The sequence below is a fragment of the Protobothrops mucrosquamatus genome, unplaced genomic scaffold (genome assembly GCF_001527695.2).
Source record: "Protobothrops mucrosquamatus isolate PMUCROS unplaced genomic scaffold, P.Mucros_1.0 scaffold143, whole genome shotgun sequence".
Classification (NCBI taxonomy): Eukaryota; Metazoa; Chordata; class Lepidosauria; order Squamata; family Viperidae; genus Protobothrops; species Protobothrops mucrosquamatus.
The window spans coordinates 197,910-215,594 of NW_015386509.1; the positions used below are offsets into that span (position 1 = coordinate 197,910).

At 32.4% G+C, this 17,685-nt stretch overlaps 1 protein-coding gene across 2 annotated transcripts in view; it reads right to left on the minus strand.

The window, feature by feature from the left end:
* PCDH10 (protocadherin 10) overlaps positions 1-17,685 on the minus strand; it is a 46,071-nt gene that overhangs the window by 22,573 nt on the left and 5,813 nt on the right. The window contains exon 4 of one of the 2 annotated variants that reach the window (XM_015813220.1): positions 8,017-8,322. In XM_015813220.1, coding sequence (XP_015668706.1) covers positions 8,017-8,322 — 306 coding nt within the window. Of the gene's footprint in view, positions 1-7,868; positions 8,323-17,685 lie in introns of those variants that run through there. The other variant, XM_015813219.1, reaches the window with a different exon arrangement.

Genomic DNA, 17,685 nt, shown 5'->3' on the forward strand with positions numbered 1-17,685 from the left:
TCTCTCTCTCTCTCTCTCTCTCTCTCTCTCTCTCTCTCTCTCTCTCTCTCTCTCTCTCTCTCTCTCTCTCTCCCCCCCCATATGTGTGTATGTGTACATAAGAATATTATTGGCAAATTATGAAGTTGGAAAAGGAATTAAAATTATCCACTCCAATATCCACCTTCATTTTATCCTTAACAATAAGGAACAGATCATCTTATCCTATGATTATTTGATTCCATTGCCAGGCTGTTCTTAACTGTGCAGAAAGTTCTGCCAAGACGCAACATAATTTACTAGGACTGTGTAGTGCTTCAGGTTCTAACAGTACACCATACAATGCAGGGATGCTCGCAAAGTTTAGGTCATATTTTGCCTCTTTCTCCAAGATCTGTGACTGCCCTCACAGCTGCAGTGTGTATGCAGGAACCTGTACTGTTATTTACAGTAGTTTGTTTGCCACCAGATGTTGTTTGCATTCATACACATGTTTTGAAGTATATTTTTCCATTTGAATCTGAAGAACTGCCTTACAATCTACCTTCCTGTGAGTAGTGAGCTAAGTGGTTTCGGAAATGAAAATATGCATTAATCTAGATATGCACAGTTCAGAACAAAATATTTTTGCCCTCTGTATAAAACTTCAGATAGCTGAAAAATGCTATAATGTCCATTTTACCTCTCCATTTTATTACTTTCTTTTCCTGTCTAAATAAATTCAAGAAAATAAATAATAAATAAATAAACCTTCAGTCCCCAAAGAAACATATAAATATTGAAAGGATATATCAATAGGCGGGTCGATAACAGTAGTGGAGGAAAGATGTGCTTCATATTTATTGCAAGTCACAGGAAGGACTTTTATTTACCCAAGGAACATGCCACTGAAAACAATATATTTAGATTGGGAAAATTGCTTTTCAATTTTTATAATTTTTTGGGACACAGCAGAAAAATCTGGAACACATCATGTTCAAGCCTTGAACATTTGTTAGACAGATGGAAATATGGTAACTGTGTGAGAATCTTTTAAGGTGCTGATGTAGAAACCAGAAGACTGAGTTCTAGTCTCACCTTAGGTATGAAAATAAATTGACTGGGTGACTTTGGACCACTTTCTCTCAACCCAAATCACCTCACAGAGTTGTTGTGAGGTATACAGATAGTCCTCGATTTACAATCACAATTGAGACTAAAATTTCTGTTGTTAAGCATGACAGTTGTTTTGCCCCATTTACAACCTTTCTAGTCACAGCTGTTAAGTGAATCACTGTAGTTAAGTTAATAATACCATTGTTATGTGAATCTGGCTTCCCCACTGACTCTGCTTGTCAGAAGGTCACAAAAGGTGACCACATGACCCCGGGCCACTACAACCATCATAAATACATGTATCTGGATTTTGATCACATCACCATGATATTGCTGCAATGGTCATAAATGTATAAAATAGTCATAACTCTTTTTTTTCCAGTTCCGGTTGTAACTTTGAACAATCACTAAATAAATGATTGTAAGTCAAGGATTACCTGTATAGAAGGAGGAAGGAATATTTGTAAATTCCTCCTTGTATATCAAAAAAATAAAAACATTAAAAATGATAAATAATGGTAAATATGATATCTAACACCATTGGTTTATTCATGTTTTATTACATAATGCCACTTTAATTTTCATTAAAAATGCTTTGGTTGCTAATTATGTTCTCCTTTCTATTTTGACACAGCTCATTTTGCTTACTTGTACATATATTTATGTCTACAATAGGTGGCAGCACTTGCCAACCATAACCAATTAAAAAAGCTAATCAGAGTTACTGCTTGGATGGGAAATCATCAAGAAGTTCATGGCTAAACTAGGAAGCAACAAATAAAATATTCTGGGATGTTTAGCAAATCACTTTCCCACTGTTGCCAAGAAGATCACATGGATGAGATTTATCAGAAGCTGAGTGAGATCTGAAAGGCCTTTTACCCTTGTGTGTATACATATACACATTTACTTTTTTCATGATTTTTAAATTTTTACTTTAATACTTTTTTCATTTGTCTTAGTATCTTCTAAGGCAACCTCTTTCATATTTTTTTCTGTTTCAATATGCTTGTGAAGTCCACATTCACTGCTTCTAATTTCCAAGATGATAATAGCATGAATTATCAAGGATTTGAGTTTGGTCATTACACAGAATTAGATGAAAGAATCAGATTACTAATTTAGTATTGCCTATTCTTATTGGACAAACTCTTCAAGCATTTCCCATTTTCTATTATTTGAACCTTAAAAAAGAAAATGAATTGGATATGGCCTTTCTGATTTAAAGTTTGCCCTCTATAATTATACTATGTAGTATAGTTGTCAGATTTTTTTGTATAATTAGATATGATTTATTTTAAAAAATGAAGAAAAATTCAGATTAATCTTTGTTTTCAAAGCACATTTTGAATTATATATCATAAATGTATTTATTCATTGCTTTTTCAAATTAAAATTGTATTTTTATTTACATCCAGTGGTTGATAGGAAGAAGTGAGCATCTCAGAAGTCTAGTGAAATTTTCTACTCTTCATACAATTCCTTCTACTGAAGACTGAAAGTACTTGAAACAAAGTCTTCTTAATTCAAAAAAGTTGTTTTGGCTCCATGGACCTTGGGATAGTAGTGTCAAAATTGAAGCAAAAATGTAAACAAACTGAAATATAGATATTGTTATGCAACAGACTAATAAGGAACTAAAAATAAAAGGACAATAGAAAGTGATTCTATATCTTCCATTCTTCACAAAGTTGAAAGGTCAAAAAAGTTGATGTTCAAAGGAACTGGTGGAATCAATCAATAGTGCTAACAATTAAATGCAGTATTTATGTAAGTTATTAAATGACTCACAAATGTACAAATAATTGTATTTTTTATTTATTTAAAGTTTCTGCTACATTAGAGCTTAGGAGATGACACTCTTATGACAACAGGAATGGTAGAACCTAGCTAACTTGATTAATATTGGAAAATCTAAGTAGTTCATTACTTGGAAGACCACCAATAATCAGAATTGTAACCTAAACTTGAAGATTAAAAAAAAATCCCAATGAAAGAAAATAGCAGTCCAAGTCCATTTGGTGAAGAAAACTATATGGATGTGTCCTTGTAGTCACTGGAAGTGGAGATTTATGTGAAGGCTTATACTTCTGATAATATTCCAATAATATTCTTAATTGGTAAATTAATTAAATTAATCAATACCATAAACATAAATCTGAGACAGAAAATTCCCTCATGCATTAAAATAATCCTTGTAAACTTAGCTGGAAATAAGCATTGTTCATTTTCAGTTCCCTGTACAACCCAAACATTGCCCTAAGCTATTTGTATGTCTGTACAAGGTTTCTCTGACTGCCTCTGGTTGATGAGTTAATGTTACTTATTTTTTTATTTTGTCAGGTTTTATAGTGATTCTAACTAAAAGATACTGAGTATATTATTTTTTGTTTTTTTACTGAAACATTCTGCTAAATTCCTTTCAATGACTTTGCAATACAAAGCATTAAAATTACTGTATGCAATTATCATTTTATAAATAACATGGGTAATTTTAAAAAATGCTTTTTCTTGATTATTAATTAGGAAGACTTTTGAATGTTGTCAGGTTACATATGATTGATTGTAATTAAGAAATATGTTTCAGAATTGTATTATATATAATTTTGATTTTTTCCAATAGTTAAGAAGAAATTTATTTTAGAAATAATGATAGTTTTGCACTTTAGATTCAGTAACTTCATTCTAAAAACAAAATTTTATTGTGGGTAAATTAGTGCCATAGATCAGTAAGAGTACCAGTAAGAAGTGAATATAGGGTAAATAGGAAATGAATGATGTCACTTCTGCAAGACCACATTACGTTCCTTTAAAATCATATGGAAAGTAGGACATCCTTGTACTATATCTGTTACTTCATTTGACTAAAAAGGGGTTGCTTTTGTGAATATGATCTTAATAATATGCTTGCTGCCTTATTTGTAAAAATATTTGTAAAAATATGCAAGTCTATTTAGTGTGGGCAATTCTGAAATCAGCTCTTTAGACAGGCACCAAGTCATCAAATTTATACACAGATCAGCTGCTAATGTGACTCGTCTCACAATTTCAGTATATAGATAGCCCTTGTTTAATAAAATATAATAATAATAATAATAATAGTAGTAGTAGTAGTAGTAGTAGTAGTAGTAGTAATAATAATAATAATAATAATAATAATAATAATAATAATAATAATAATAGGCGCCTTGGGTGCAATCCCAAAACAACTGGAGCACCACTTGAACACCATTGGCATTGACAAATTCACTATTAGTCAATTGGAAAAGGCGGCCTTACTAGGAACTGTTTCCATCCTGCGACGATATCTGTAATACCATCAAACATCCACATCTGCCTATCCCAGGTCCTGGGTAAGGACTCGATAGGTAGACAAAATGCCAAATCCAGTCTGAACATCTGGCTGACTGTGTGATGATCCATAATAATAATAATAAAGTTGGAAGAGACCTTGGGGGTCATCTAGTCCAACCCCCTGCTCAGGCAGGAAACTCTATACCATTTCAGACAATGGCTGTCCAGTCTCTTCTTAAAAACTTCCAGTGTTGGAGCATTCACAGCTTCTGGAGGCAGGTTGTTCCATTGGTTAATTGTTCTAACTGTCAGGAAGTTTCTCCTTAGTTCTAGGTTGCTTCTCTCCTTGATCAGTTTCCATTTGTAGGTTCACTCAAGCATGCTGGAAACACTTCCGATGCATGCGACTTTCTCAGACAGTGACTATTTACAGTTACAAAAAAGTAACTTTACCACCAATCCATTGTCCCTCTTTACTTCCTCCTATATTAACCATCTCTCTCAAAAAAAGGAGCAGGTTGTATGAAAAAAAGGGGGGAAATCTGTTGCTCTAACAGGTGCTATTCTATCAGCAAAGTGATAACATCTGATAGAACTCCAAAATCATGACATAGAAGTTCTGTTTTGATACTGCAATATGCCTCCATGTGTATTTGTTTTAACATGCCCAGATACACAAAAAAATCTATTCCGTTTTTACCCAATTTGAAAACTCACATCATTTGTAATTTTTCTAATCCTCTAAGGGACACTTGTTGAGATGGGCAACTATAGAAATCAAATCAAATCAAATCAATCAATAAATAAATACAATAGATTATATATGCTGAGGATTTTAAAGTATTTTGAGCTGCAGTATTTTCTGAGTTGAGTTTAATTTAAAACATGAGCGTTGCCTGGTGATTTTTTTTTTTCAGCTTTTTCCTGAAATGCATTTGCAACTGTTGGATGAATACCATCTGGTATAAGCAATTTGTTTTTATTTACTGCATCAATCTATTCCAAAATTTTGTCACTTGACTTCTCAGATACATCTTTTAACCTGTCACAAGCTTATAAAATGTATTATTCTGTCATATTAGTTACTTTGGAATTTAATTTAATTATGCATTTCTTAACTCACCTTTTTCAGCATTAAAAAAATAATTCCAAGCGAAATGTTCAATGTATATCTCAGTGCTAGTCCAAATACCTTTTATTTATTTCTCCAATTCTTTAAATATTCCTAAAAACTAGTTGTAAACATTCATTTTTTGATAATAAGTAGCTATACATTTTTCACCTAAACATAATTTTGAGTCCATTTTATTTTCTTCATTTACAGTATGTTACAAAGTTAATATTGCAATACTAAAATATATTCTGCCTATAATCTGTAGTTTTCTAAATATTTTCCATTTACCATGGTGGGATTAAAGCCATAGTCAAGTACTTTCATAGTAGGCATTGAGAAGAGAACAAAGAAAGGTATTTGTATTTGATTCCATCACTGAAGCCAGAAAAAAAAAATCACTTTTAAAACTATTGATGTAAACATTTAGAGAGCTCTCTGTATTTTTAACTGGAAATTCTGAGACTGACTTCTTAGTGAAGAACAGAAATATTTCCTAATCAGATCCAAGCCTCAAACTTATACAGATCATGTACATCAAACAATTATCATTATTATTACCATCATCACCATTTTAAAGAAATAAATTCAGTAATTCCAAATCTTTTGGACAATTAAATGTTTATTAAGTCAAATTAAATATATTTATCCCTTCCATTTCTTCCTCCTTTTTCTTAAAGAAGGAAATAACACATTGATTGATACTTCTTCAGTTTTATCAGTTCAATAATAGGCTAATGTGCTGCCTAACCAGCAGATTCTACCTTTTGAGACTTTTCTTATTTAGCCTTTTTATTTAATTCAAAATGTAAATTTTAATGTTTTCTTAATCCTTTTTTGTATAATCTGACGCAAGAGAATGCTAAACGATTATGCTATAGACATTATTAGATGTTCTGCTACAGTTATCACTTGTATAAAATCTTGCTGTTACCCTTAAGCAAAATAAAAAAAGTTTCTTTATTTATCTGTCTGTCATCTGTCTGTCTGCCTGCCTGCCTGCCTGCCTGCTATCTGTTTCCCCCCCTTTCTCCATAATGTGTTACTAAGGCATTGATTTCATCTCTTAAAATATATATTCTATAAAAATATCAGCTATATAATTTGTAGGTTTAGTACTGAGTGCAAGAATCAAAACCACCTTCCACCCCACAAATATATATGGGTTGCCATTAACTTGCAACACAGGGTTTATTTCAATTCATTAGGAAATTAAATGCTGAATTCTAATGAAAGTAAAGGTTTTGCAAATTCAGATTCTAGCTTGTAATTTCTGAAGCAATTTGTAAACAGAATAAAAACAAAGGAAGAAGATACAATAGATCTGACTATCAAGGTTATGAATATTAGCATCCTGCTTCTAAAATAGTAGCTGTTGAATGGAATATGCTTGGGATGGATCTTGATGTGAGCAACAAGCTGTCAACTTCATCTACAGTATATACAAAATTTCAAATATACACCAGATAATTGTTCAAGGGAGTGTATGTTTTTTTTAAAATGAAGATCCAGTAACTTAGTATCTAAATCTTAACAGGAATGTAAAAATTGTCCATTCTCCCAACTATTCAATCTAAAAGAAAAACTATATTTCAAGATTGAATCCTTATTTTACAATGGGCTAATTTCAAGACAGAAATAAGGATGACTAAAAGAGGTAAAAAGTACTCCAGTAGTAAATGTATTGTTTGAAATTGCTGATATCACCTCTGCTGTCCTTCAGACTTTAATTTCCTTCAAAAATCTTCCTGAAATATTAGTAGTAGTTGTGCTATTAAATCAATGTTTTGCTGATGAATGGTGCCTTCTTCTCTTCCAATGACATATATTTTAATAATCACTGAATGCATTTCTAATGAAAGGAAAAATTCCAGTCTTGCAATGTAAAAAAGGGTTTCATAGCAATGTATCATCTTCATTCAACATATTTTACTTAGCTCATAATGCAAAGCATATAAAGAAATAATTTTCCCAAGCTACACAGCATCTTCTGTGTTGCCTCCATAAACATTGCCATATGGATGAAGGCCATAAAAATTCAGAAAACATCAAAATAGAAAATTCAAATTCATTGAAGTATGATCAAGGGAACAAAGAAAATAGTGTGATTCCCTGTAAAATATCCTCTAAACATTGCTCCATGGTACAAACAGTATGATGTTGAACAAATGTCAGTGAAGAGGCACCACAAACTGCTAGATAATTTGCAGAAACTATGATGTTGCTAATTGTTTACTTAAGAGCCTGTATAGTAGGGCAAAACTTCTAAAAAATAAGCTAGACTTTTTTTAAAAAAAAAAATCCTTCTTCAACAGTGTCCTAGAAGTGGAAAGCTTAAAATGTCACAAATGGTGTTTTTTTTAAAAAAAATAAAAAATCAATGCTATATGGAGAGTAATTGAAGAGAGTGAAGACATTCAGAGGAATGTTTCCTTTTCCTCCCAGGGTCTTTATCTATTCCTAGCAAGCATATTGGAAATGATGTTTTACTCCTACAAAAGGAACACTTTCTAGCATCCTTTTTGAACAGTACTTACTCAAATATGGTGGTTTGTAAGGCGCTCGTGTATTAGACAGCAGTCCATCCAGTTCCTTCCTCTCCAGGGTGCTGTGAAGGGCCTTCTCTTTGCCAAAGGTGGAGAAAGATCTCTCTGCCCCTGGCTGGGCTTCTGGTGCTTCAAACACTTCGGTGTCTGGAACAGAGTCCATTCCAGGTACATGAAGATTGCTGCGGTAATCCGCAGCCTGCCGTCCATCAGAAGGGACAAAAGAGGGCATCCAACATCGATCTGAGTGACCCAATGCTTTACATTCCTCTGTGCAATTAGAGAAGAGATCCATGCCTATAAGCAGGAGAGAGAAAAACTGCAGATATAAACTTTAGTGCCATCACCTGCTGAAAGCATGGTGATAAAAAAGATACTTTCTGTTCTATTATCATTTTACCACTAAAGAATTTGGTTATTAAATCTTCAAAGAAGCTTTATTGTTCAAAAAAGAAAAAAAAAGATAAGAAGTGCAAGAATGTTCCACAACTGGCCAAATAATCATAAGATGACAACTGGGATCACTGTTATTAAAAAAAGGTCTTGTCACCTGCTTTGTCAAACCATCTACGGACAAGTCCCACTTTCTGAATGGGAAGGTGTCAGTTTAATGACCATCAATAGACTAAATAGACTTAATGTATATGCAAAGATGTGACATGTGAAAAATACCGACGGTAGGGAGAAAAATGCTGAGAACGTTCCTGAAAATTTCAGCAAATTAGGCCCGTGTTTTGTTTTGTTTTGTTTTAAAAAGAATATGCTCTTCAGACTTTCTTCCATTTAATCCCACTAGAGTCCAAAGTCACATTAAAGCCTGTAAAAAGAAACTGCTAAAATTCATGGCAAGTCTAATGTGACATAGATCCAGCTTGTATGGCAGATGTGTGAATGCTTACTCTAGTCTATAACAATATGAATCCCTGCCAATAGAAAACAGTATGCTTATAAATCCTTTTAAATGTATTTATTTCTCAAATGATAAGAAACTTTTCACTATGTGTCTTATGATGGTATTTCAGCAGGGTTGGTTTTTTCATATTAAGCTGAATCACATTTCCTTAAAAAAAATAGCAATGTACTTAAATGGAATAGCCAATGAGACAATATAAATTGTGATAATATTAATGTGTATGTAATAAAGATTAAAGAAGTAAAAAGTTATTTTTACAGTGTTGCTCAGAAAAGAAGTGAAGAGCTGTTTATGCCTGTGCAACAAACAAGGATATTCTCTTGCTGATATGGTTCAGCAATGATCATATTACAGTCATTTTCATATACATACATGTCACCCATCCCCTACACATTATAAGCCGTTAACATAATAATGTGAATGTTAAACATTATTTGGTCAGAGCATCATCAAGTAAATGATAAATAACCAATTTTCAGAATTATTGGATTCACTGTAAGTGCATCATGGCAGAATTCCAAATCAGCTGCTAAGCTGTAGAACATACAAAGTAGGAATTATTTACTATAAAACATGTACCTCTTCTGTGTCAGTCCCCAAGAATGACATATGGAACACCAGCTATTAGATAATACATCTACATGAATACATAAACCATATGATAAAAAGTATCTAACCCCCTAAAGATAGGTTAGTATTCTCTTCTACTAATTTTCAGTTTAATTGGACTGATATTGGTAAAAGCCTTAGTATATTTTTTTACAAGAAATCCCACAGTTACCAGTAATTTTTTTAGGAAGGAAGGAAGGAAGGAAGGAAGGAAGGAAGGAAGGAAGGAAGGAAGGAAGGAAGGAAGGAAGGAAGGAAGGAAGGAAGGAAGACAGAGAGTATTTGCCTTAATTAATACTTTATAATGGAAATTTTATTTTAAATTCAGGAAAAAATTGGCTTTGTCTGAAATCATCTACAGATAATTGCAATCACAAAAGTCTTGAAATAAACAATGAGTGAACTGTTGAGGAATGTACATGTAAACATCAGCTGGAAATAAAATCTCAGAGAAGCAATGCAATATAAGCTATATTATAACACACACAATACAAAACATTATATACACATAAACATGTACATGTACATGCATACAAACACACACACACACACATATAAAGGTAGTCCTCAATTTATGACAATTGGGACTGAAATTTCTGTCATAATTCAGTGTGAGTCATCATGTGACTAGACCTGATTTTACAATTTTAATGCTTAATGCAATCATTAAGCAAATCACATGGTTAACATGGTTATTAAGAAAACTTAGTTTTCCAAATTGACTTTGTTTCTCAGAAGCCATTCGGGAAGGTCGTAAATCATGATCACATGACAATAAGACACTGCAATGGTCAGAAATGCAAGCCAATTGTCAAGCACCAGTATTGTGATCACATGATGGCAGGGTGATATAATAGTCATAATTTTGAGCACATTTTTCCCCAAGACTATTATAATTTTGTAAAATTGTTAAAATATTAGCTCTAAATTGAGGACTACCTATATATTATAATGTAATATATTAATACTTGTGAAATAAATGGCTAGTTTACTTACTGCTGGTAAAACAGTAGATAAAAATATTAACAAAAAAATGAAGGTTTTTTTAGGAAATGCCTATTTATATTGAATAATCCAGCTTCATTAATCCAGCTTTGTTCTACCTTCTGCCCTCCAAATGTGATGAGACCCCCAATTCCAATTCTTTTGGAGGACAGATCAAGGCTGTACTGCTTAGTTTTCCAGGAGATGTGATCATAATAAAATCAGATGAAAATCAAAATGAAATTATCATTGTTCATGCCAACTAAAGTGATTTGAATTTATTAAATTATGTATTTAAGTATATGATGAAATATATTAATTTCTACAACCAACGTCCTCAGTTGAGGAATTATGAGGCACTCCCACAATTTCTAGTCAACATAGCTATATGTCAGAAAATACCAAAACATCTAGAAGCTATATGGCTGGAAAAGGATAAAATATCTAAAAATGTCCCTTACTAATTGGGCTAGGTGACTCACTGATACAAATATTCACAAACGTATCACTGCACTAAGTAAATGTTAAAAACAGACATTTTGAATAATCATTTAACAATATTTAACAAAAAGCTCCTGTCCAGTCTTGTAGACCGAAACTATCAGACCATTTTCCTTTACAGTCCAAAAAATGTAAGCCAAAACTCTGGTTTGAAGTTATATTTATATAACTGAGACACTATAAATTGTGATAATATTAATGTGTATGTAATAAAGATTAAAGAAGTAAAAAGTTATTTTTACAGTGTTGCTCAGAAAAGAAGTGAAGAGCTGCTTATGCCTGTTAGGAAATCTCAATATAGAAATTAGAAGCCTGTTACAGGGTTTCTAGCAGGTGGTTCTTCACAGTGTTAAGATATTCTGAAATTCTAAAGACACTGTGTTATCAGAAGCACAGGTGCAGACTCAATAAACTGAAAATATCAGTGGCTTACTGCCTTGTGATTTATTTGATTCTTTTTTTCTCAAACCTGACCATCATAAAAACTAGATTTAGGGTACAATTCTACACACTCTTTGCCTAGAAGCTAGACCCAATGAATTCAGTGTCTGAGCAGTGATTAAAGATAAGAATACAAAGAAGCATATAAAGAAAGAAGCTTTCATTTTCTGTTGCTTACCACTTCACTTTTTATGTAAAGGGTTGATTTAAATTCTGTATATAAAAACAAAGAAGTGTTTCTAATCACTAAGCAGAAAATGTATTTATTTAAGTTTGTATAATAGCACACAAAGATGTACTGTACATATGGTTTGATGTGTAAGAAACATGTTTTTTTTTGGGGGGGGGGGACAACATTGGTGTGTTAGGCTTGATTTCAAATACTATTTCTTTAAATTTATGGTCTGTTTCTTCCCAAAGAATAAAAATGAACTTAAATAACAATAAAAATATATCCATCCAGCTAAGCAATTTGTTACAGATGGTAAAATATTGTTAAATATTTTGTAGAGACAAACAAATACTCATTAACTGATGTTCAATAACATTTGTACCACTGACTTCCAACAAAATTATCAGAGCTTTTCACTATTTGACAAACCTACTGGTTAGAACAGATTCCTGGCAACAAGTAATCATTCCATAGTCTTTCATAAACCAAAAATCCCAATATTATATTTAAAAGAAAGGTTCAATCCATTCAAACATTTCCATTCTCTCACACAGTCATTTCAACACTCAAATAGTCTCTCAATGAAAACAATTGTTATTTTACCCAATCTACAGAAAACGAGTGGAGTGTACAAATAAAATCTGAAGAGTGTAAATGTTTCTCTTTTTTAATTAGCATTTTATAAGTACATGTGAGTTATAGATTTTCAACACTTATATCAAAAGAATTCTAGTAACACAGTGTATGCTTTATGTTCATTAGTCTTCTTGAGTCAAGCAATTCCAATAACTTGCAAACTATACCTTTCTCCAAAAGGCAAACACGGGAATTGGTAAAACCGCATGGAACATGAGTGCAGAGATCCTGCTAAGTTCATTGAGATCAGCCTAACCAAGCACAAGACCATGGCAACCACAAAATATTAATGTTTACACAAAATAATAATAATTTAATTTGCTTATTTTGTTCTGAAAAGCTGATATTTGCAATTTGTTTCTTTTCAACTAAATTAAGAAGGGGAAGATGACAGAAGTAATACACAAAAAAACCCTTCAGACATATTAAAATCTCCAATATAGTATATGCACTAATGATCTAACTATAAGTAATTGGTCTGCAAAGTTACATCTACTTTCTACCTGATGTTACATTTTTCAGTAGCAATAGTGTTTTCCATTTCTTTAATTTGAAGGCTGGTCACCTAAACCTTCCTTTGAACAATCTACATCTGTGAATCTTCTATTCTGCCTTGACCGATCATGCAATTGCAAGACATTAATCTCAGAACAGAATCCAGACCGTTTTGGTTTATCAACCAAAAATTGGAAATATTTCAAATAAGCTCACTGTCAAAGAAATGCCAAAAGCCGTTTTAGCATATCCCTATATAATTTTGTACAAAGCAACTGAAATATCAGAAACATCTTTAAATAGGAACTGAAATAAAAGTCAGCATGGATTGGATAGGGAAAATAGCAATTTCTGTCACCTTTGTCTTACATTCTTTTTTTTCCCATCCAGAATTTCCGAAGTATTTCTTCAAGATTCTATAACTAAAAACCTCTGATTCATTTTGCAGTTGGCAAGAAATGTTTCTCAACCCTTTTAACAAAATCTATCCTCTAAAATTGTATATATTCAATCTATTTAGTGGGAGTTTTTTTTATAAGCACCAAAACCCCAAAAGCCCAAACAAAGTACTCTGCTATATGCCAGACAATGTTGCATTTTTCAGGGGTGTTCAGTGGAATAAGCAAGTCATTAGTACTATCTACAATCTAATCCTGTAAATCTTTGATTTTTATACTATAAGTGAAGACTAAAAACATACAGCCTCTTTTTCCATACTCTATTAGAAATCATATCTCAAATCAGCATTATGTTTTAGTATAAACACCTGAAAGAATGAAATCGTATCTTTGTTTCAAGTCAAGATTACAAATGAGATGGGTATTTATACTATATAACATAAAAAACCCATAGGAACAGATACTTAGAACCTATGTTAAAACTGTCAGAATATTATTTCTTTTTTTATCCTGCCTTTATTATTTTTGTAATAAGAATATACACAATACACCTTCCTCCTCCTATTTTCCCCTGTAAGTGAGTTGGGTTCACAGAGAGTCAAAGGTCAGCCAACTAGCTTTCATGTGTTGGGCAGAACTAGAACTCACAGTCTTCCAGTTTCTTGCCTGCTGTCTTAACCACCAGACCAAACCAACTCTCAATAATGCAAGGTATAACATGGTAACATATTGCCCATGGATAATGTACACAAATAAATTTAGATAATTTATCTCCAGTACCATACTTCACATTCAGAAACCAAACTGTTAAAAAAATACACATGGCTTACTATCATCATTTATCATCTACTGTTCTTCTTGGATTTTAAGTTCATTTTTACTGTGAAATCATAGTCTTTTTTTTACAAGGCTTTGCTTTGATATAGCCTAGATAATCCCTTTTCTCACCCGTCAAATGTTGTTTGCATCATTTTGTTATAGACAAGATTTATTTTTTAAAATGTAATATATTATTCAAAAATATTTTTTCATAAAAATGAATATTACTAATCTGTTTTAACTGAGCTATTATTCATGTTATGGAATTTTTCACAATGCTTTATTGAATTATAGCAGAGAATGTGACATGTAGTTTAGACCTTAATTTTCTAGCTTTACAAAAATAAGTCCACCGTTGTTAGAAGTACCAGTACTAGTCCATTTTTGAGCTCATTTATAAACACCTACAATAGAGTCAGTTTATCTTCAATGTGCCTTTCTAAATGTATTGGATTTAAAATGAAATGATACAGGTAGTTGCCTGGCTACTAGAGAAAGAAGCTTTTCAATGGGGACACTCTGATTATGGAATGCATTTCTTAGACATGCTTGTGTTGATATTTCCACTGTGATCTTTTTCATTCCAGCTGAAAATGTTTCATTGTTCCAGGCTTTTTAGTTGCAATTTTAAAACCACATTTAGCTCTTTTCACAACACTCCACTTCTACTGCCTTATTTTATTGCTATTGGCCAGTCACTCTCTCTCACCGCCCGAGTCAGGGGCTTGCTGTGGGAAAATAGGAGGCCAGAACATGATGTATACTGGCTTGGATTGCACAAAATAAATGGTGGGACATAAAGCTAATAATAAACACACTCAATGGCTGTTTTAACCTGATTTAACCTCTTTTTTGTGCATTGGACTGGGATGGTAAATGAGGCCACTCTGTGATGTGTACACTTGTTTTTTATTGCAAGCCTCTATTATGTGTTAATTATGCATTATGCTTTTTGTTTTGTTATTTTTATTAGGTTATTTTGGTTTTACACTGTACTTATTTTTCAGTGTTTTTGTCTTTTGACACTACAAAGAATCACAGATTGTAAGAGGGTGGCTTTGTACAGTAAATCTTTTAAATACATAGATAAATAAATGCTAGGCTAACATTATTTTAATGCATTTATTAATTTTAGCTTTTTAGTTTTATTTCCACCATACAGAGTGTCTCACTGTGAAGTAATATAGAAATATAATATATGACTAGTTAGGAGAAGTATTTCAAGAGAGCCCATCTGTACCTTTTATCCTTAATATAGAGTCCAAGCCATGCCACATGAATCAACAATAGGCAAATTGGCCTTGCATGACCAGATAGGGAGGAAAGAAGAGGCTGAAGCTTTTTTTTCTTTAAAAAAGGAAGAACACTAGAGTAAAATCTATTCAAATTTTATTACAGTATGGCATGATATCTCATCGGTAATCACAATCTCTTCAGAAAATATTGGCTTTTGAATACATGCTAAATGATTAGTTGTGGAATTTGCTTTTGCTTTTTTTAGGAAAAGAATTTACAAAGGAATATAAGTGTAATGCTGTTATAGAGTAATAAGAATGAGAATCAAATGGAAGACATAAACTCAAATCATAAAAAGAAATTAAAGATAACAATAAGAGAAACAGTGGACCAAAAGAAGTTGTAAGTACATAGAACTAAGTACATAGAAAATTCTTACCAAGTTTTGGGCTTTCCAATAGTTAAATCAAACAAGATATAAACATTTTGAAAACTTGTCTTTAGTAATCAGCATATTTATCTGATGCTAGTGAAGAAAACTAATTTTGATTGACAAAATAGAAATAAGTTTAAAATCATTTAGTATATTTGGTGACTTTTTCTCTCATATAATTGGACTATTGATGAAGTTGGCAACTAAAATGTTTAACTAAATTAGCTTCTTTACTTATTACTTTCTGCTTCCATACCCTGCCTGAACCAAGCATTGTTTAATTACTATTCATATTATATTTATGTATCAATATATAAAGTCTAAATATAATGTTCTTTAATATCTCTAAACTATGTAGGAAAAAGAATTGTACATTTATCAGATACTCTAACTTCATAGGCATAGCTTCAATACTTATCTATGCAATGCAAAAAACCTAAAGGCAAAATGATTGCTTATAGTAACTTGGCAAACTACATACTAGAATTATTAATTTAAAGTAAAAAATCTATCAATTCTGATGTGAGAATAATTGCTGAATGCAATTTATTCCTCTCTTATATTTGCAGAAACTTGAATCTAAAATTCACAGATCAAACTATAAACCAAATATGCAGAAAGTCATGACTCTGAAGTCAGTCAATTATAATTAAGTGAAAACATTTCAACTTATTAGTAAAGTATATTATAGCTAGATTACAGAAAGAGTTTAGTTTCAAGGCAACCTTTCATACAATCTAATTCCAGATAAATCATCTAAAAGAACAACAGGAAAGTTATGTATAGCAACATTAGCGGAGTTTTTTTAAAAAAATGCCTTTTGTTTGATGTGCATCCCAAATGATTGCATCTACACATTCTGCTTTCCCACTCTAGGTCCTTGCAAAGATGTTTATTCTCTTCTCTCATACTTTGTTACCATGGTTCATTATGTTGATGGATAAACTGGCTGAAGATGAAATATTCATGAACAAGAGTGCTGCAATAAAGTGTACTTATTTATTTGAATTTATTGGCTGCCCAACTCCAATTTGTTTCTTTCTTTTAAAAGACAATAAAAAAACAATTGGGGTAGAATAACTAAAGCTTTTATTTAAGAAAAATATCTTCAAATACTTCTTGTTACCTTAAAGATGATGCCAAAAAACTGGGAACAGATTGGGGGAAAACAAACATTTGGAAAAGAATAATTTGCAAAAAGAAATATATGTTCCAATGTACACTTTTGGCAAATGTTGATTTGTTATAAAGTTCCCAGACACAAAATAGATGCTGTGTTCGCTAAGCATGAAGCCCTGCAAGGCCCAGCGAGCTTAGAGGCTCTTGGCTTTTCTCAAGTCTCATTAGGTCTGCATATTAATGACTTGCAGCTATATAAAGCAATCCTTGAATGGAATCCCAGAGTCCCCCTCCCCCAGGTGCCTAAACTTCTCATAGCCAAAGGAACAGCATAGCACTTTTTAAAAAGGCTGCAATTCCCTCCTCCCCCATATACACAAGTGTCAATGTTGCTATGTTTCTGGGCAGTTGGGGTTTGCTCAGTCCAGTGCCTTAGAAGATGTTTTAGGAAAGAGACAGACAGAAAGAAAGGAAGGGAGAGTGTAAGCAAGCATCAACCTGGAAGGCATTTTTGTAGCAGCAACTCTCTGGAATATTTACCAAACTAGAAAAGGCAGAGATTTATTATTACTAAGTCTAGATTCCGGGAACTCTGTTGATTACAATCTAGTGACAAGTGCCTCTAACACCTCCTAAACTGCAGGGATGCTGTGCAGTGAAGCAAATGCTAAAAGAATCAGCATTCCTCTTAAGTATACAGATGCAAAGTGAGAATACTGTCAGATTTATCAAGGGAATGAGAGTCAAATTCTCTTCAAACTAAATATTACAATACTTACTACTTGAAAAATACCACATTTCCAAGAATTTTTGAGTTTCCAACTGAAGATAAAACTACTTCTCACCGTGAATATATTACATTCTCCCTGTCATACACTTGAAATTTTCCCTTGTTCAATTCCCT